Raw genomic sequence first — 23,004 nt, 5'->3', positions numbered from 1 at the left:
ATAGGACATAGTCTAATGTGCAATGCTTGGATATACTGGCAGGACATATGGCTATCCTTGGCAGGATATCGCTTTTGTAAGGAATACTGAAACAGTGATAAGGAAGGACATCATATGTCTTCCCAATAGGATACAATCTATACATTGTTTACTGTACTAAACTATTGTACCTATACACTGAACATATAGGTTTTGGTAAATTTATAATCATCCCATTTAGGGCATGGAAGAATCTAAAAGTTGCTTTAACAGACCTGCTCTCTAAAAATTCCAAAACATTTTTCATATATTTAAATAGCATGCAAATCATTTACTCCACTATGAATTATTTGCTTGCATTTTTGACAAGATATCAAAAGTTTACCAAGTAAATAAGGTAGATCAACACAATTTAGACCAAGTAGAGAATCACAAAGCATCGTAATTGTTAACTTAAACACAGAGTTCCCTATCACCAATACCTCACCAACTTCATTTGTTGTTACCATCATCATCGTGGTCATCATCATTTTTAATTACACTGTCTAACTTGATTATAATATTTCTTCTATCTGGCCCAATCAGGGCCCTTCTTTTGAATTTCTTCCTAGACATCCGTTCACATTTAATGCAATCAACTTGTCATTGTTAAGTTCTCTGTTTTCCTGATATTCTTACTGCTGGGATGTATTTTCTAACCCTTATAAATATTTGTGCTAGACATCCACACTTGACATCTTGCAGTCAGTTTCCATTTATTTTATCCTATCAACTGTAGCTTCCTTTGTGATACCAGCCTTACTCTTTTGTTACCTGACTGAATTATCATAACTTTGTGACAAAGTGTTTGTTTCCATGCTGTGAAGGGAATCATTAGTTAATGGCTTCATTATTCAGTGGGTACAGGATGCTATTGCTACCAATATTATTTCAGTCATTATTTTTTATTAAACAAGTTGAGATTGACTCCAAACTTTACATCATGTTTAACAGATGACTTATAGTCAGTAAGAAAATAAAGAGACAGCAATTAGACTAACCTTAGAAAAAGAATAATAGTAAAAGTATCACTGCCAGTTTCACTCCTATCATAATACATTAAATTATGTGTCTACTAATCTCCATATGTCTAATAGTGTAGAAATTTTAAGCAGTAGGTCTGCTAAAAGAATATAGGCATTTTAAACATATTATACTCGACGTGCCTATTGGAAAATGTTGACATTTCCTATTTTAGTGAATATTTGTATTCCATAAAAATCTGAAATAAAGTGTAGCCACTTACTCCATATGGTACTCAATTCATACTCATGGAGAGGATTATGCTTGGCCTCATAACTGACTTATCATATGTCTGAGACATGGACACCAATAAATTCACCTCAAGCGCAAAGCTTGAAAGGTGAATCTTGTTATCAAAGTCATGAACTCGTCATAAAGAATTATAAGCTTTGAGCTTTACATGCACCATGCACTAACAGTTACAGGAAAATGTGTAAGATTTCAATGTGTTTTACCAGTTTCAAAGGCTTTGAAAACAATTAAAATACTTAATTCTGTCAAACAGGCAGCAGACAGAAATGTAGTGCTAATCTCAAGAATGACAAGCTTTAAGAATGAAGGAATTTAAAAGCTCCTAGACTCTTTGGGGCAGAACAGCGTATCTAACAGCTTTTAAAGATGTTTTCCCATCTGTTGCTGGCCAGTACTGTCCACTGTTAATCCCTTGTGCGAGACCCAGTCTTAACAATGTGTAAGGGTGCTTAACAAAAGCTTATTAAGCACCTTTCTTTTCTTTTTAAATTGCAACACTCCGTGCATTATGTATTGTTTTCAAATAAAAAGTTAACATAAATTATGTGCATAATTGCTAAGATAAAGATGGATCAAATCTTTAAAGTGCATGTCTTGTGCATACTCTTAACAAATAAAATAACTACCTTTTAACCTTGCAAAGAAAAACTATAGCAAAGCAGTATTATACATCATTGCATATAGATAGTTACAATTAGGTTTCTGGTCTCTACTGCCCGTGTATTTCTAGCTGTGAGTTTAATCATTCAGCATGGCTTTATAATCAGAAGAATGCTTAAGATGTTAAAAATAGTATAACAAAAAGGTTATATTATAAGCCTTTACTACTTCAACGGGAAAAAAAGTAGTGTTCTGTATAAGTTTAAAGTTAAAATTTCTCATTAAACTGGTAGGAATTAAGAGACCATAGTTATGTCAACTCTTTTATATTGCTTAAAGTTTCTCAGTCCAGAAATTAGACAAGACCTAGTTAGACTAACCTCAGACATTGTAACTTGGCAGTAATATATCTAGATCCAATTTAATGTATGTACTAACTTAAAAATATTAAATAGCTTATCAGTTAAAAACATAAACATTCTCAATAATATTGTACTAGAAGCATCACTACTATAAAGGCTGACTCCCCTTAATTTAATAAATATAGTCTTAAGTAATGTTTGCAAGTAAAGTGTTAGTCCACAGATTTTAAGATTTCAGCACTACCAAGACACAGACCAATCCATTTTTCAAATCTGCAAGTCTTACATATATACAAATAAAGATGTTTACCTTTTAAACCCACCATAAAAAAGCTTGAACCAAAAGATATAATTAGATATTTTGTACGGGTGACATAAAACTAAATTTAATTTTATAACATACCTGCTAAAACAAGATGCCTGAGTATTCAAGAAGCTATGATGAAACTCTCTTTGCAGTAGTGTATATGCCAAGCATTGCACAAGAACAGTTATACTACATCTTCCAGTAACTCTCATAGGAAGTTACTATGCATCATGTCAAACTGCAACAATGACCTTCACTAGAAGTGCCAGAATTCCACAAAATGATAAAGAAAATTGAAGCAATAATCTTGCTTAACTGCTACAGTAAATTTAGTGACAGCAACATTGTTTTGTTTGTCTTTTCAGCTTTTCCTGGTTAGGGGTCGCCGCAGCAGAACTCCAGTCCGCTAATGATTGGCAGTAGATTTTTTTATGGTGCCGAGTTGCCAGACCGACGCCCAACCTTCAGTGAAGGCACGCCCCATTCACGCATGTCTTTCGGAGGCCAGTCGACCACGGGGAGGACATGCAGACTCCACACAGAAGGCACTCAGCCGAGAATCGAACAGGAGAACCTCTTGCTGTGAGGCAACAACGCTACCACTGTACCACCAAAAATAAAGAAAATATTTGAATTGCCAGTTACTTTTGGGCAAGTACTGAAAAACACCAATAACAGTATAATATAACCTTCAACAGTGACATACAGGGATAAAGGTCTGAATACAGCCCAGGCAATCCAAGTTCAACTACAGCTTAGGTACTTGGTGGAACAGGCTGTGACGATGTGACGTATTGCCAGTTATGCTAGGAGAAGTAGGGCAGTGGATGTGTAATATATTCCAGCAGAGCTAGTTGGAATTTTGTAAATAATTATATGTCATTTGTATATCAAACTGATTTGTACAGACGCTTGGGTTGAAAAATGTATTTGTAAAGTAGCTTGTGTTAAACATGTACCAACAGTGTGCCCTGCTGGACAGAAAAGAAATATATATGAATTATTGTAACTTTTGAAATGTATATATTGTAACAAAGGATACTGAAGATAAGAGGTTAATCACAGTCCAGCTGCAGCTAAATTTGAAAAATGTTCTGAAATTAAATTACTGGGCCTAGCCCATAAAGATGTTATCTCACAGGTTTGAATGAAGCCAGAGACGCAATGTCTGTAAGAAGTATGGTTTGTTAATCTCTGTAGGAAGAGCAGAAGTGTTAAAATTGTTTTACAGCTCATAGATGCTACAATAAACTTTAGCAAAGCTCGAGATATGTATTGTACCATGTATGTGCTAAATCCTGGTAGCTTCTAGCTAAAGGAGTAGTATAGAAACCAGAAGTCATATAACCAGATGTATGTGATGTCATTCTGTAATCCATCACTAAAAATGATGTTTTAATACTAGGTGAGACTGAATTATCAGGGCAGTCTGTTTTTAAAACCTGACAGAAAAGAACCCCTCACCTATTTCATCTTGCCTTGCTCTAGAAAGTGAACCAGGGAATAGTAATTCTTTAGATCAGTCAGGAGAATATAGTGAAATTAGTTAAGTACTGATTTTCAGTATCTGTGTGAATCTATCATCTGTGTTATTTTAATATTTCCTGTGGTTAAAACTCTGGTATTTATTGTAAATAGATATTTAGTATTTTCATTTTCTTTTATTATTTATTACTAACTATTGTAGCACACCAGCAGGTGTAGCTGAATATGACATTGGTTCCTTCCTACCTGACTCGGGTGACACCCCTATTAAGCCCAACACACCAAGGTGGCAAGAATGGCAGATTTTTTTCTAGGTGACATCTAGGTTAAAAGGCAAAAGCACATCCACAAACAAATTATTTCAACAGTGCACCAGTTAGCAATAAGGCAGTGTGAGATAGGCATGCAATGAAACCATACATTCACCCTCTTCCCCAGAACTCAACAGAAAAGGTCTTGACATTCAAACATGCACAAAGAAGGCAATATCACTGAGCAGTAAAGCTTTATAATGCAGCAATGCAAACACAGGAGAAAAATGTAATGTCATTAGGCAATAAAAGAGTTATAATACAGCAATACAGATATGAGAAAATGCAATGTCATTGGACAGCAAAATTCTTAAAGGCAACAGTACTAACACGAGCAAAATGCAATGTCATTGAACAATGAAGATTTATAATGCAACAATACAAATATGAGAAAATGCAATGTCATTGAGCAGAACTAACACCCTCAACCCTCTTGAACAATTCTCAAAAGACCAACTATGAAACACTCTATTATACCCTGTTCACTGGCCAGTGACTACTTGCAGTTTGTCTGCCGGCATGATGGCGTCCAAGTTGTAGCTCATATGGATCCCAGTTATTTGTAATCCACAAAGCATTTAAGAGAGGAAATCCACAATCTTATAAAAATATAAAATGATGGCCAAAGCCTCTCACCACTCTGTCCAGAATATCATAGTGACCAGGCATCATGGTCCCTCTAATGGGAAAAGTAGAAAAAATCTGCCAGAACTCTGGTAATCATTGATGGCTTCTCTATACTAGGCCCAAAGGAACTCCTTTCTTGCTGAATCATATGCAGGTGTGGAACTACTGGTTTCAGACTTATCTCCTGATTCTATAAAATACCATCATCCAGGACTTCAGCAAAAGACAGACACAATCTGCTACTTCACTTCCCTGTCCCCAAAGCACTAGAAAAGAAAATCTAGTCATGCTGCAAGGCCCTTTTTTCTCCTTCAGCCCCCTGTTTCAGTCTTCCCTCCTCCAGCTAGTGTTCCAGTCCTCTCTTTCACTTTCAAAATTGTCTTTTATATTCCTGAAAAGAGCTCTACCTTGTGGTGCAATGAAAAACTACAGTCTATTACTTCTACAATGAAGTACAGCGGGAGCTACACTATATTTGCACTTTTCATCATGGCTGGCCTTTTAGAGAATATTTTAATCTTTCAGAGTACTTGTATATATTTGGTGACAGCTCTGGCTACTCCTGGAAGCCTCGCTGTTGGTCAAACTACCATTTGTATTAATATTAATTTCACTCAATATAATTGGGTACCCTTGCAAGATCCTTAGAATAGCTAGGTTTGGAGTGTCTGGTGGTGATATAATTACCTTATAATCTAGTCAGAAGGGGGCATAGCTAGTAAATCTGTGCAAGCCATTCCCATGTGTGTGTGTGTGTGTGTGTGTGTGTGTGTGTGTGTGTGTGTGTGTGTGTGTGTGTGTGTGTGCATGTGTGTGTGTGTGTGTGTGTGTGTGTGTGTGTGTGTGTGTGTGTGTGTGTGTGTGTGTGTGAAAATCAAATCTCAAGAGTGTGTGTCAGCTGCTTGGAGCACAGACACGAAGCACTGGTTTCACAGAGAAGAAGTGGGAGAACTTGGCTTGGACATTCCGCTGAGGTCTCAACTCTATACCGGTGCCAGTGGAGAGTCTTACTGGGGACTGAGAGGGAGACAGACAGAGAAATCTAGACCCCGCACTGAGTGTGTTTCCTGTGTGCTCTTAAAGAAAATTGTGCTTGATGTAGAAAGCTGCATCTGTAAATACTGGATATATCCATTTTTGTTCCAAGTGAACATCCCTCTGCAGTGTCAGTAGTGAGAATTCAGGCTCCTTGATTACTGGCCCAGAGTGGGGGTATCACATATTGGTGAGCATGGTATGGATATTAACTGAACTTCTGTAACCTATGGGCAGTCGTCACTGAAGATAGGTGTACTCTCAAGCAGCCATGAGGTAAACATATACAGTTTTTATTTATTTTTTGTTAGTTTAGTTTAGTCAGGGAAAGCAGGCAAAGATGTCAGCAAGGATTATGGCAAGCTGGCAAAGAACCTGCTGTCATGACAGGACCTCAGCTGGAGAGAAACATGTCATTAACTGGGGAGCCAGTGCTGTCCACATGTTCCCAGTACTAGATCCCAGCACTGTCCACATGTTCTCAGCAATGGATCCCAGCACTGTCCACATGTTCCCAGCAATGGATCCCAGCACTGCCTACATATTCCCAGCAATGGATCCCAGCACTGCCCACATGTTCCTAGCACTGGTACAAGCACTGGGTAGTCAGTACTGGGAACATGTAGGCATAGCCATACAATCCAGTGATGGCACCCCCTGTAAGAGCATATGGAGGCCCATGCACCATGCATCAGGCATGGTGGTAAAAATACTGAAAAAAAAAAAAAAAACAACAATGTGATACAACTGAGTTCAAACTAACCATGAGATTCAGTAAGGTTTAGCATGATATGGAAGTCTTATCTCAGAAGGTTTCTGCATCATGCTGGGCCTTTGCAATTCATACACTGCTCTACTACTGAGGTTTTCTTTTTGTGGAGACCACAGTGTGAAAAGCAGTCTTGCAAGCACAGCTGCAGGCTAATGCAGCAGTCCAGCTTAATAATTAATGCTAATTAGGTATGTGCTCTACCCCAGAAACCTCCATGGCTCCCATTCTGCTCGCTGACATTTTCAGGGAATCACTTGGCAAAACTAAAATTTTACTCTAGGTGGAAAAACTAATGTCAAAAAATGCCAGTTATCCATTCAGTCAGGTAAGAGTATTGGCAAGTGCAGATGAGTTCAGCAAAGACACGGGGTGGGGGTGTTAATGCCTGTGTACGTGTGTGCGCATGTCTGTGGAAGCATAAATGAGGCTGTATGAATTTATATGTGTGTGTGTGTGTGTGTGTGTGTGTGTGTGTGTGTGTGTGTGTGTGTGTGTGTGTGTGTGTGTGTGTGTGTGTTTGTAAAAGGGTGCCTTTGTTAATGTGATGCATGGGTCTCCAGAGAGAACACTAGCTTGGTCAGGTCTAGCAGTGTTAGTATTCACTATAGTGACGTGGTAATGAGCCAATAATGAGGTATTTCTCATTGTGACTACACCTGTCTCTGAATCACATTTTCTTAGAACTGAGCTAATGGACCAACCTGCATTAGTCAATTAGCAGTGATAATATTACTGAACCCTATGATTAGTTATTTTCTTTGTCATTTTCTAAGATAAAAAGATACATCAAAATTCACACCTAATCCTACAAAATACATTAGAATAGCAAAATCTCTACAACCCATTTTCACAGCCAACAAAATGAGGGATTGATTAAAAAGTTACCAAGTGGTTGTAGGACATAGATGAATATTGTAGAATCAAGTAACACAGCAAAATGAAACACAAAACACATTTTCTGCAAATAAAGTTGCTGACATAATACTATTCACCTACATTGATTATAAGGTTATATTTTGACTAGTCTAATAACAAAGAAAATTAATGTTTAACAATCCTTACATGCCTCAAAGCAGCAAACAAAATGCCATCAAGAGGACAAAAGAAACATATCACTCAACATACTTGTCAGAAAATCAAAAATGGAAAATATGATATTGTGATTAACTTCACAAATCTACATACTGAACTGTATATCAAAAATGCACAGATGTTTGGAAAATAACATTACGTAACAAAAGCAATATTACACTGAAACAAAGTACCTATTTATGTCAAATGCAATATAGCAATACCAGGAGATGTACATCACAGCCATGAATCGCATATGAAATCAAAAAGTACCACTTTAGGTAGAATGTTATCAAATATTTTGTATCACTAGATGAAATACAAACATCAGTTTTAAAGACAGGCCTTATGAAATCAATTACTTTGTTTTATTAAGTACTGACATGAATGTGCCACTTTTGGTCTGTTTTGATTGTATTCCAATGGAATTTGTGCCAAAAATCTTGATCTATGTCTCTTCCAGTAAAAAAAAAAAAATTGAGATTTATGATTTTAATGACTGATTTTGCATCCTGAAAATGTAGCATATTACTAGAAAGTTGTTTAGAAGTGCCATTTGTTTAGGGGGCTGGTTATACCTATCTCCTTTCATGAAAGGGTCACTATTTTTACATCAGCTAAGTATACAAAATATAATTCTGTTATTGGTGCAGTGAGATCTGTAGAATCAAATTTTTTGTTTGTTTTTGGAGACCTCTTAGAAGAATGTTGTTTTGCAACTCATTGCTTCTAGTCCTCATAGTTTCTTCTGACATCATAAGTTTTTCCTTGGGACTGTCCATCTGTTATTCTAATTTTACCAGTTTATCTTCTGAAGTTGAGATTCATGTTTGCAGATGATATCACACTAACTAAAACTGATATGCCATTTTATCAAGAAATTGATATTTGGGAGAAATTGCTTTCTTCATTTCCATCATTCAATTCATCAACAATTACAGAACCAACTGATATTGCCAACATCCTTGCAGATAGGTTCAGTGCTAACTTTACCCCCCTCGCACCCCCTAAAGGGCCCATATCTATACAGGAAGAATGCAGAGTCCCTGTAATCACAACTTCACAGGTAAAAGCAGCACTCTGTAAAGCCAAAAACACAGCATCCATGGGACCGGACAACATCCCATTCTGCGTTTTACATGAACTTCAGAATGAACTGGCTCCCCACCTAAGCACCATGTTCAATCATAGCCTCACGTCAGGCTTTGTGCCCACTGACTGGCACACAGCAACAGTTATCCCACTCCACAAAGGGGGAGCCACCACTGATCCTGGGAACTATCGACCTATTAGCCTGACAAGCCTCGTCTGAAAGGCCATGGAACGTATCATCATGGAATTCATAAACAAAGACATTGGTAACCTCTAAACTCTGGACCCCACCCAGTTCGGGTTTGTGAAAGGCAGATCTTGCCTCCTGAACCTGGTTGAATTCTTTGAGGCAGTCACCAAAGCTGTAGACAAGGGTAAGTTGGTTCGCACGGCCTATCTTGACCTTTCCAAGGCTTTTGACACCATCCCCCATTCTGGAATTATAGCTAAACTCCCTAAACTAGGTATAAATCCCTATGTCACAAGATGGGTTGCCAACTGGCTCACTGACAGAACCCATACTGTAAACGTTGCAGACTCCAAATCTGACTTTAAACCAGTGACAAGTGGATTAACACAGGGCTCAGTCCTGGGACCTCTCCTGTTTTGTATCTACACCTCTGAAGTACAGGCTAACACAGAAGGCCTCTGGCTAATGAAGTTCACAAATGACTGCAAACTAGGAACTATAGTCAAGTCCCCAAATGATGTGGACATCCTACAGAAGGGCCTCACTGAGACAGATGCCTGGTGTCAGAACTATGGCCTCAAGCTCAATGGCAAAAAGTGCATTGTTATCCCCTTTGGTAAAAATTCTGTACCCATGAACTACCATATAGGCGGCAGTCTTCTTAACACTGAATGTGTGATAAGAGACCTTGGGACCCAGGTGGACAGTAGTCTCTCCTTTGATAATCATATTGCCACAGTAGTCAGGAAATCCTTTTACATAGCACACCTCATCACAAAAGGGTTCTCATCCAGGAAAAAAGAGGTCATTGTTCCCCTCTACTCGACACTCATTAGACCCATTATAGAGTACAATGCCCCTTTTGGAATGTACCTCACAAGATATCTGCAGCAGCTGGAAAGGCCTCAGAAGTACCTCACAAAGAGAATTACTAGCCTCAAACAGATGCCCTACACTTTTCATCTCAAAAAACTAAAGCTTTACTCTGTAGCATATCACCTAATCCGAGGTGATCTCTGCCTAACATATAAAGCTATGTCAAACCCAGAGCTGCTGGACATGCTACACATAAAGAAATCCCAATCCCTCCGAGCTACACACTCTAGGGACCTAAACCTTGTCACCACAATAAACAGGACTTGCTGGAGGGATAGATTCCTGTCCCAGAGACTTCCCATACTCTGGAACAAGCTACCCATCTATGTCAAGCAAAGTTCCTCATTAACACTCTTCAAGAAAAATCTTGATGAGTGGATGGGAAATAGGAAATACACCCCGGGGATCACTTCTGTGGCTCTGCTCAACAGGGGCACAGGAAATTAACTTTCTTAGGTTGGCGTAAGCCAGGGAACTTTGTTGGCTAGGCTTACTTAGGCCCTTGGGCCGATAGCCTAGTACCTACCTATGAACCTATAATATGTTTAACTCTGATTTCACCCCTGTGAATGTGCAGCTTCTTTTCTATCATTAGTTTAGTTTATTTTCAGCATTGCTTCTTTTTCAGGGGTCATTGCTGACATTTTAAGTATTTTGAGTTTCTAAGTTTCCATGCATTCTGCACAAGTTTTGCTTTCTATCAGACCCAGTTTTTTTCAAATAAAGTCAGTAATGCTTTCACTTTATTTCAAACTTTCAAACAGATGCTAGCAAGAATGTAAAAAATATAAAAGTTAAAATTTCATTCAGAAACCAGATGGGCTTTTTTCTAGGGCAGACACAGCATTTTATTTGAAAATCTCCATGTTTAAAGAATTAATCCTGTGAAAGTTTGAGATCTGCACTCTGTGTCTATCTATCTTGCCACCCCCGACCCCCTTACAACTTCTTATTCCATGCATTCTTAAAGTGAAGAAGGCATCAGAAACCTGCGGAGAGATACTATTCTTAATTGCAGGAATGTAAAAGCATTCATTAAACAAACCAGCTACTGGTTCTTCATGCCATTTGACATTAGGAAAATGGAAGCAACATCCTCTTTCAAAGCCCAACTACTTTCTCATTTAAATGCTCAGGCTACCTCTGTATGAGACTGACAACACATTTAAAATTAAATGATAAAACTCATCCAGCTGAAATTCCAATTGTAGATTTTGCATTGTTCCTGGGTTGTTGTTGAGCAGATTCGGGAATAATACAATCCTTATGCTTATGTCATTTCCATCATAATTCAAAACCCTCTAAGGGCTACTGACTACACTTTATTGTCCTTATCTAAACAATCACTTGAAAGCTAAACCCTAAGTGCCTTTAGAGTTTCACTTTGAAAAATTAATTTGATGCTTGCATACATTATTTTGTAATGTACTCTGGTGACACTGTACAGTAAGTACATCAAGTCTCAAAGTCATCAATGATTAGATTCCATTTTGTCATGTAAAGGAATATATTTAACTTTACTTAACATTTTATTCTGGTACTGTTACCTGCTACTGTGCTATTGTTTTATTTTTTTACTATTACTAAACCTCTGACCTTAGGTCGTAACTGAAATTATTTCTGTTATATGTAAAGTAGATTGTCTGTTCTCTTCGTTTATTGATTTAATATTTTATATACTTCAATAACTGGGCTGTCTGGCTGAGTTGAGGCCCATTTTCTATGAGCACCTAGTTGCACTGTTTGGATAATGACTTGCTCAGTGAACCAGTGGTTAAACAGAGACTGAAGGAATCACATCCATGTCCACATGGTGAAGCTTATTTTAACATCTTATAACTTTAATGCTTTGTGGCCATTGCTTTGGTCAGGACTAAAAAAAAAGATTTTTCAGAGCCTGTTCACTTACCCTATTAAGCAATTAACAAATAAAAGGAGATCACAATAACTGCTAAAACTACAAAAATGTGTGTTGTGGACCATTGCACGACTAGAACCACTGGAGAAGGTAGTGGAAGTATTGCTGTTCATATTCCTGTCATAACAGGGAAAAAGAAGAAATGCCATGACTATTTAACTGTGTCTTGGCATGTAGCTCCATTTAAAGTATAAATAATCTGCACAATAAACCTCTTTACTTTTGCTATGTAATCAAAAGGATATGCACCAAAATGTGTGGGCATGAAGCAAGTCTGTTTACTACACATAGTCAGAGGTGGAACTGAGGATGACAAATATGAGTTGCTCTTACTGCAAAGTGCTTTGCTGTAAAAATGTCCAGAGGACACAGTATTTAACAATGGCAATGGCAAAGGACTGACAGAGAAATCACATTTCACCATGCCATATTTTTAATATGGGGGAGTGCTCAGCTATTGGGAAGTTGTAGTCAGACAGGCTTAAACTTGATATCGTTTACTAAGCTGATGTGTTAGCAGAAAGGTGATTTTAGTGTAGCCACTATGCTTGATGTCAAGTTACATGATGTCTTTTGAATATGCTGTCCATCACTACTACCACCATCACTGTGCATTAGTAATGAGCTGATCTCTAATCTGTAGCTACCTTGATTAAAGATATGTGTGGCATCAGTGTTATTGGACTTTTTCTGCTTCACGCTAAACCACAATTTAATTCACAGCTGTACACTGTGCTCGGCACCAGGGCACTGTTGCATGTCTGATAAATAAGTAGCCCAAAACTTCATTTTGCATTGTTCACCTTATATAATGGTCACCTAGCAAGTACACGACTGCTGAATTTTTCGCACCTAAAATATCATGCACTGAAACGGAGACCTACCATAAGCAGTTCTTGCCATTTTGACAATAAACTCTTTGTGATATTTTAAAATAATTATATAAAAATACATGCAAATTACATGCAACTGAGATAATAAAAAGTTACTTGTTGTGATCAGACATTATATCATATACTACTGAGGGTGCCAAGATCTGCACATTGATATGCTCAAAATGACTGGTCATTGAATAATTATGAATTACTTGAATATACCAGCAACCTATTAATGACAAAAATAATAGGAATGTATGACATAAGCTTGCTAATGAGATGATTTCTGCTAATATGTGCAATATTTTCCAGCACTTGATGTATGTTCCTTTCTGAATATAGATCACATAAGTAAATGCATAAATAAATGAGTAACTATGGAAAGCTAATTTTAGTACTGGTTCATTCTTTACAGGGAAAATATTTGTTCACTGTGCCATGGGGATCAGCAGATCTGCCGCTTTGGTACTTGCCTTCCTAATGATCCACCAGCATATGACTCTTGTTGATGCCATAGTGACTGTGAATAAGAAGAGAGACATCTGTCCAAACATTGGATTTCTTGCACAACTACGGGAACTAAACATCAAGTTAGCAAAAGAAAGAAAAGGAAAAGTGTAGATGAATTTTAAACATGATACTTATTCTAACAACTATGTGCTTTCTCTCACACTGAGTAAGTGAATAACAGCGTTCCCTTTTTTGCTAACTTATTAACATGTTTTGAGCACATACACTATATTTAAATTTTGGATATTCTCAGCCCTGCAGTTTGGTTCAATTTTGAGAAAATGTCTTATTGGTACACACACAAATCCAACAGTTGCTACATACTTTCACACCTAGCAAGTACACGACTGCTGAATTTTTTGCACCTAAAATATCATGCACTGAAACGGAGACCTACCATAAGCAGTTCTTGCCATTTTGACAATAAACTCTTTGTGATATTTTAAAATAATTATATAAAAATACATGCAAATTACATGCAACTGAGGATACTCATCAGGCAACAAGAAGTCAAGACTACATCATGCCAGAGGAGGTAAAAAAACAGGAAGATAGACAACAGGATATATGCAGAGAAAAAGAGACAAGCAAAGAATATAGCTAGCATGTGATCAACATAATGATAAATTACTTTTTGGACCCTATGTCTTGAAGAACATTACAGAGTCACTGAAAAAATAAAAAAAGGACTGAAGGACAGTTTGATGTGTTATTTTCATGGAAGGAGACAGCTGAAGTGTTGGGAAGAGAATATTGTTTGAATACAACAAATGTTTGAATATACTAAGCACATCCTTGATGATTTATTAACTACAACTGCATCACATATCCTAATCCAATAACAAAACATACATACAACTACAAAGTAAGCTTTTGTCAATGATAGTTTTTCATATGCACTGAAATCATAATTTAAATATACCATGAAAATATGAAAATTATTTTTACAGTCTTACTCTTCCATCCATTACTCTGTTTGCTTTCCTAAAAAATAATCATAACTGTGTTACAGGCTATTCCAAAGCAGATATTTATGTTATGGTGTTAGTCATGATAAACCAATAACTGTATTATGAAAAAGTGATCAACAGTTAATGAATATAAAGTCTGCAATCTTAAAAGAACAGTACTTATTTCAATTATGAAAAATTGCTGACCTTTTCATCCACCTGCTATGTGTGCATAGCTTTCTGGTTGCACAGAATTTCATTCATACATATAGAGAGTAGAATAAAGCATGACAGAAATGGAGAAATAAAATAAGAGCACTTCTAGACTAATAAGTGATATAATATAACAGTTATGTTTGCATTATGACATGGTAGGCATTACAGGGGTACACCAGTTAACACTGCTGAATCACAGTGATTGGTTCTCCAGACTTATTCTTAATTGGGATACATTCTTTGTGGAGTTTACATCCCCCCAGTGTTCATGTGTATTTTGTTAGGTGTTTCAGGTTCCTCCCACATCCCAAAGGTATGCCAAAGGAAAATAGACAGCCCTTTAAACTGCCTAAGGCTCTTCTAACTACTGTCCCAAAGGGGTGTTCAAAGGACATGGAATTTTCAGAGATAATATCTACTGACTGGATCGATCTGGATAGGGGTGCTATTGATGCCATAGGCTGTGGATCACCTTTGCTTTCCAAATTTAACAATATTACATTTTTAGCACTTAGTTTAAGCCAATTCTCTTTAAGCAGTTATTTGTTAGGTATAGAGCAAGCTGCAACAATGATATTGGAAGTTAAAAAAATAACAACACCTAGCTTGCAACAATCAGCACATTCAGTCAGCCATAGGTCTGGCTGTCTGTTTTGAAAGTCAAAGAAGTGGATATGAGGAATCCCAAAGCAAAGCCACAATTGACACCCTTGGTCATATTTTTACTTTCTGAGGTGGCTCCATCTACTTTTTCACATGTGCAAGTATTATCTGATTGCCAGTTTGCTATCCACCTCATGATGCAAGGTAATTATGATTAGCACTTTCAGTGTGTTGACAATTCCAGTGTGGCAATAATGTCAAAGGCTGCTGCTGTTTGAATTGCATAGCTGCTGTCCACAGCGTCCGTGACCTTTTTCTATAAATCTGTTACACTAACCCTTAATGAAGCAAAATTGTTGCGGGTCCACAGCAGTTAGGTTTTTAATATCTGTTTTTAAAGTCCAATATAAGGAATTCCACTGCTATGCAAATATGACAACTTAGGCTAATGAGTCTGTAATTACTTTGATCAGACATAGGGCTACCTTCTTATACAGGCTTTACAACTACTGTTTTTCATGCTTCAGGAACATACCAAAGGGGGAGAGGCTTGGGTTGAAAAGGTTTAACAGAGGTTCTGATAGGGTGTCTAGTCATTAGGCATAAAGCAATATTATTGAGTTCCATGGACATTGGTATACTTGGCTTTCAGGAAGGTGGCTATGACTTGATCCATGGTAATTCTTGCAGTGGACTGGGACTCAGGATCTGTGATATTTCTATGACTAACACTACTGTGAAGTTAGCACTAAATTTATCTGCTAGTATGTTGATGATATCCTTTGGGTCAGAGTGGGTATTGTCATTATGGTTTAACCTAAAGCTTTGTTTTGTGTTTTATATAGTCACTGATTAAAGAGAAATGGGTACTTATCTTTGATTTCTGCTGATATTTTTAGGTATATGTTTGTTTTGGGTGACACATGCTATTTACATCAAGGAGATGATCAGTATGGATACCTTACATAATGGTGAAAATGTGTGCTGTCACACAGGCATTGTAACAACAATCAGTAAGATAATTTATAAAATAAGTTTACACAATGATTACTGAACTGTTTGCACTGGTAGCACAACAATACAGCAATAAATAAAGAATATGTGCACTCACACAGCTTTAACTGGGCTGTATATGAGCACAAGGAAAGGGAGTGAGGTACTGCAGTTAGGTCATAATAAAAAAAAATGTATAGGCATGCCTTGCCATGTGACAGCCTCAGCAGACCTCCATCCGTGCTTTAATCACAGAAGGAACACATAAGGTGGTATACAGCAAATATATCAGAAGGCACTACAGTGGAGAGCAAACATATGAGTGAAAAATATGGTGACAATAATACATTGTGTTTGTCTTAATCAACACAATATGATGATCAGTTCTAGAGTATAGCTTTCCAGATAATTCAATAAGCTTTACTCACTGGTTTTATCATATAACCACAAGATTGGATAAATCATTCAAGTTTACTATAAAAATGGAATATTCCATTTTGATTATTTATACATTTTAAGACCATACTTGAAGAAATTAGTTATTATATTAAGGAACTCATTATACATGTAGCCATCAGTACCATTTATTTTTTTTTCATCTCAAGTATGAGTGATGCATCTTATGAAATTCTTTCTAGTCACTTGCAAATGAGCATTCATTGTTCTTGTTCTAGACCTTTGGAACATCCTTCCTAGTGTAATTTCATATCCATTCTTGATTCATACTTTTAAATGACAACTAAAACTTTTCTGATATTTAAATATTTTCTCACAGAGTTTAATATATTTCACATGTACTTATTTATGATTATACAGTCTCTAAAACTCTGATAAGTGTCACTTCATAACTATATGTTTTACCTTGCGTCTCTTGTTCATAAGGTACAGATTCCTGTAGTTGTTATGGTTAAGGTTTCTCTACCAGCCAAGCAGTGATCCTTTGATGACATTGGATTACTTAGGACTAGTTCATGTGCATATGGATACCAAACTACATAGTGACTTTCAGTAAAAAAGAAGTTCATGAAAGTATATATAAGAAATCAAATTTTATTGGTTGATCATTAAATTATATGATGTTTAAATTACTTAGTATTTTATTTGTATGAATAGTTTGAGCTCAGTAAAGGTCAGCAAATAATGTTAAACACACAGTGATCTAAATAAATGATTTTTTGGTTGATTGGCTTTGCTTTTCTGGTTTTGGTTAGATTATAACTGGCTCCTACACCAAAGAGCAACAACAAAAAGCATTTTATTTAGCTGCTGATGACATTGAAAGGTTTTCTTCACCCACGCAAAAAAAAAAATGTTAAATTGATTATTGATAACTGGGGCAATTCACATTAATTTATAAATTAGATAGAAAGACATGACATCTGTCACTTGCGAACTTCCAGATGAAAAAGAAGATAAGATCCGAATTAGACATGCACTTCTTCAACTAATAAATAATTATAGTCATTATTATAGTCATAGAGGGAGGAAGACAAATACCTCACAAAAAATGATACATGTAGGTACACTCTCCACTGTAACAGTAATGATCACTGTAGGTGCACTGTCCACTGTAACACCAATGATTGCTGTGGGTGCACTGTCCACTGAAATTTCAATGATAGCTGTAGGTACACTCTCCCATGTAACAGCAATTATCGCTGTAGGTACACTGTCCACTGCAACACCAATGATCACTGTGGGTCCACTGTCCACTGAAACTGCAATGACAGCTGTAGGTGCACTATAGAGTGTAACAGCCATTATCACTGTAGGTGCACTCTCCACTGTAACAGCAATGATCACTGTATGTGCACTGTCCACTGCAACACCAGTGATTGATGTGGGTGCACTGTCCCCTGAAACTGCAATGGTCGCTGTAGGTGCACTGTCCACTGCAACACCAAGGATCACTATGGGTGCACTGCCCACTACAACACAAATAATCATTGTGGGTGCACTGTCCACTGAAACTGCAATGACAGCTGTAGGTGCACTGTCCACTGCAAAAGTAGTGATTGCTGTAGGTGCACTGTCCACTGCAACAACAATGATTGCTGTGAGTACACTGTCCACAAACTGCAATGATAGCTGTAGGTGCATGGTCTACTGTAACAGTAATTATAGCTGTAGGTGCACTGTCTACTGTAACAGCAATGGTAGCTGTAGATGCACTGTCCACTGTAACAGCAATGATTGCTGCAGGTGCACTCTCCATTGTAACAGCAATGATCCCTGTAGGGGCACTGTCCACTGCAAAACCAATGATTGCTGCATGTGCACTATCCACTGCAACACCAATGATCACTGTAGGTGCATAGTCCACTGTAACAGCACTGATAGCTGTAGGTACATTGTCCAAAGTAACGGGAGTGATAACACTAGGTGCACTGTCAACTGTAACAGCAATGGTAGCTGCAGGTGCACTGCCCACTGTAACAGAAATAAAATAGATGCACTGTCTACTGTAACACCAATGATAGCTGCACTGTCCACTATAACAGCAATGGTAGCTGCAGATGCACTGTCCACTGTAGCAGCAATGGTAGCTGTAGATACACTGTCCATTGTAACAGCAATGGTAACTGTAGGTGCACTGTGCACTGCAACAGCAATGGTAGCTGTAGGTGCACTGCCACTGTAACAGCAATGGCAGCTGTACTGTCCACTGTAATAGCAATGATAGCTGTAGGTGCACTGCCACTGTAACAGCAATAACAGCTGTACTGTCCACTGTAACAGGAATGCCAGCTGTAGGTGCACTGTCCACTGTAACAGCAATGGTAGCTGTAGGTGCACTGCCACTGTAACAGCAATGGTAGCTGTAGGTGCATTGCGACAATAACAGGAATGATAGCTGTACTGTCCACTGTAACAGCAATGGTAGCTGTAGATGCATTGCCACTGTAACAGCAATTACAGCTGTACTGTCCACTTTAATAGCATTGACAGCTGTAGGTGCACTGTCCACAGTAACAGCAGTGATAGCTGTAGGTGCACTGTCCACTGTAGCAGCAATGGTAAGTGAAGGTGCACTGTCCACTGTAACACCAATTATAGCTGTACTGGCCACTGTAACAGTAATGGCAGCCGTTGGTGCACTGCCACTGTAACAGCAATGGTACCTGCAGGTGCACTGCCACTGTAACAGCAATTACAGCTTCACTGTCCACTGTAACAGCATTGACAGCTCTAGGTGCACTGTCCACAGTAACAGCACTGATAGCTGTAGGTGTACTGTCCACTGTAACAGCAATGACAGCTGTACTGTCCACGTAGCAGCAATGGTAGCTGTAGGTACACTGTCCACTGTAACAGCAATGATAGTTGTAGATGCACTGTCCACTGTAACAGCAATGATAGCTGCACTCTCCACTGTAACAGCAATGGCAGAGGTATGTGCAATGTCCACTCTAACAGCAATGGTACATGTAGATGCACTGTCCACTTTAACAGCAATAATAGCTATAGGTGCACTGCTACTGTAACAGCAATGACAGCTGTATTGTCCACTGTAACAGCAATGGTGGCTGTAGGTGCACTGTCCACTGTAACAACAATGGTACCTGTAGGGAAACGCCACTGTAACAGCAATGACAGTTGTAATGTCCACTGTACAATCAGTGGTAGCTGTAGGTGCACTGTCCATTGTAACAGGAATGGTAGCTGTAGATGCACTGTCACTGTAACAGCAATTAAGGTTATGCTGTCCACTGTAACACCAATGTATCTGTAGGTGCACTGCCCACTGTAACAGCAATAATAGTTATAGATGCACTGTCCACTGTAACAGCAATGATAGCTCTTCTGTCCACTGCAACAGCAAAGGTAGTGGTAGGTGCACTGTCCACTGTAACACCAATGGGTGCTGTAGGTGCATTGTCCATTTTAACAGCAATGGTAGTTGTAGGTGCACTGCCATTGTAACAGCAATGGTAGCTGTAGGTGCACTGCCACTGTAACAGCAATAACTGCTGCACTGTCCACTGTAATAGCAATGGTAGCTGTAGTTGCACTGTTCACTGTAACAGCAACAGTAGCTGTACATGCACTACCACTGTAACAGCAATGACTCCTGTACTGTACACTGTAACAGCAATGGTAGTTGTAGGTGCACTGCCACTGTAACAGCAATTATAACTGTACTGTCCACTGTCACAGCAATTATAGCTGTAGGTGCACTGTCCACAGTAACAGCAGTGATAGCTATAGGTGCACTGTCCACTGTAACAGCAATGACAGCTGCACTGTCCACTGTAATAACAATGACAGCTGCACTGTCCACTGTAACAGCAATGGTACCTCTAGGTGCACCAATGATAGTTGAAGATGCACTGCCCGCAGTAACAACAATTATAGCTGTACTGTCCACTGTAACAGCAAACATTGTTGCAGGTACACTGCCCACTGTAACAGCAATGATAGCTGTGCTGTCCACTGTAACAGCAATGGTAGTGGTAGGTGCACTGTCCACTGTAAGAGGAATGGTAGCTATAGGTGCACTGTCTACAGTAACAGCAATAGTAGCTGTAGGTGCACTGCCACTGTAACAGCAATGACAGCTGTACTGTCCACTGTAAGAGGAATGGTAGCTGCAGGTGCCCTGCCACTGTTACAGCAATCTCAGCTGTACTGTCCACTGTAACAGCAATGGTAGCTGTAGTTGCACTGTCCACTCTAACCACAATGGTAGCTATAGATGAACAGCTACTGCAACAGCAATCATGGCAGTACTATCCACTGTAACAGAAATGGTAGCTTTAAGTGCACTGTCCACTGTAACATCAAAGGTAGCTGTAGGTGCACTGTCCACTTTAACAGCAATGATTGCTGTAGATGCACTGCCACTGTATCAGCAATTATAGCTGTACTATCCACTGTCACAGCAATGGTAGCTGCAAGTCCACTGTCCACTGTAAAAGCAATAATAGTTATAGATGCACTGTCCACTGTAACAGCAATGACAGCTGTACTGTCCACTGCAACAGCAATGGTAGTCGTAAGTGCACTGTCCACTGTAACACCAATGGTAGCTGCAGGTGCACTGTGAACTGTAACAGCAATGGCAGCTGTAGGCATACTGTCCACTGTAACAGCAATGGTAGCTGTACGTGCACTGCCACTGTAACAGCAATGACAGCCATGCTGTGTACTGTAGCAGCAATGGTAATTGTAGGTGCAATGCCCACTGCAACAGTAATGTTAACTGCAGATGCATTGCCACTTTCACAGCAATTGTAGCTGTATTGTTCATTGTAACATCAATGGTAGCTGTATGTGCACTGTCCACTGTAACAGCAATGGTAGCTGTAGGTGCACTGTTCACAGTAACAGCAGTGACAGCTGTAGGTTCATTGTCCACTGTAACAGCAATGATAGCCTTATGTGTACTGTCCACTGTAACAGCAATCATAGGTGTAGATGCACTGCCACAGTAAGATCAATTATAGCGGTACAGTCCACTGTAACAGAAAAGATAGCTATAGGTGCACTGTCCACTGTAATGGCAATAATACTTATAGATGCACTGTTCACTTTAACAGCACTGATAGCTGTACTGTCCACTGTAACAGCACTTGTATTGGTAGGTGCACTGTCCACTGTAACAGCAATGGTAGCTGTAGGTGCACTGTCCGCTGTAACAGCAATGGTAGCAATAAGTGCATTGTCCACTGTGAAAGCAATTATAGCTGTAGGTGCACTGTCCACTGTAACAGCAATTATAGCTGTAGGTGCACTGTCCACTGTAACAGCAGTAATAGTTATAGATGCACTCTCCACTGTAACAGCAATGACAGCTGTACTGTCCACTGTAACAGCAATGGTAGATGTAGGTGCACTGTCCCTTGTAACAGCAATGGTAGACTGTAGGTGCATTGCCACTGTAAAAGGAATGACAGCTGTAATGTTCAGTGTAACAACAATTGTAGCTGTAGGTGCAATGTCTACTGTAACAACAATGGTAGCTGTAAATGTATTTCCAATGTAACATCAATTATAGCTGTACAGGCCACTGTAACAGTAATGGTGGCTGTAGGTGCACTGTCCACTGTAACAACAATGGTACCTGTAGGTGAACTGCCACTGTAATAGCAATGACAGTTGTAATGTCCACTGTACAATCAGTGGTAGCTGTAGGTGCACTGTCCATTGTTACAGGAATGGTAGCTGTAGATGGACTGCCACTGTAACAGCAATTAAGGTTATGCAGTCCACTGTAACACCAATGTATCTGTAGGTGCACTGTCCACTGTAACAGCAATAATAGTTATAGATGCACTGTCCATTGTAACAGCAATGATAGCTCTTCTGTCCACTGCAACAGCAAAGGTAGCGGTAGGTGCACTGTCCACTGTAACACCAATGGGAGCTGTAGGTGCATTGTCCATTTTAACAGCAATGGTAGCTGTAGGTGCACTGCCATTGTAACAGTAATGGTAGCTGTAGGTGCACTGCCACTGTAACAGCAATGATGGCTGCACTGTCCACTGTAATAATAATGGTAGCTGTAGTTGCACGATTCACTGTAACAGCAACAGTAGCTGTACATGTACTACCACTGTAACAGCAATGACTCTTGTACTGTCCACTGTAACAGCAATGGTAGTTGTAGGTGTACTGCTTACTGTAACAGCAATGGTAGCGGTAGGTGCACTGCCACTGTAACAGCAACTATAGCTGTACTATCCACTGTCACAGCAATGATAGCTGCACTGTCCACTGTAACAACAATGACAGCTGCACTGTCCACTGTAACAGCAATGATAGCTATAGGTGCACTGTCCACTGTAATGGCAATAATACTTATAGATGCACTGTTCACTTTAACAGCACTGAGAGCTGTACTGTCCACCGTAACAGCACTTGTATTGGTAGGTGCACTGTCCACTGTAACAGCAATGGTAGCAATATGTGCACTGT

At 38.9% G+C, this 23,004-nt stretch overlaps 1 protein-coding gene across 2 annotated transcripts in view; it reads left to right on the top strand.

Annotated features, from left to right (window-relative positions):
• LOC122789358 (dual specificity phosphatase 29-like) overlaps nt 1-15,966 on the top strand; it is a 337,207-nt gene extending 321,241 nt beyond the window's left edge. For both annotated transcript variants that reach the window (XM_044056747.1, XM_044056746.1), the window contains exon 5: nt 13,230-15,966. In XM_044056747.1, coding sequence (XP_043912682.1) covers nt 13,230-13,435 — 206 coding nt within the window. In that variant the 3' untranslated portion in view covers nt 13,436-15,966. The remainder of the gene's footprint in view (nt 1-13,229) is intronic.
• Nucleotides 15,967-23,004: the final 7,038 nt, after the last annotated feature.

Source organism: Protopterus annectens, chromosome 14.part0 (genome assembly GCF_019279795.1).
Source record: "Protopterus annectens isolate FY-2018-M chromosome 14.part0, PAN1.0, whole genome shotgun sequence".
NCBI lineage: Eukaryota > Metazoa > Chordata > Ceratodontiformes > Protopteridae > Protopterus > Protopterus annectens.
Note: the sequence above shows the minus strand (reverse complement) of the source record. Positions and strands in the feature narration are given on the sequence as shown.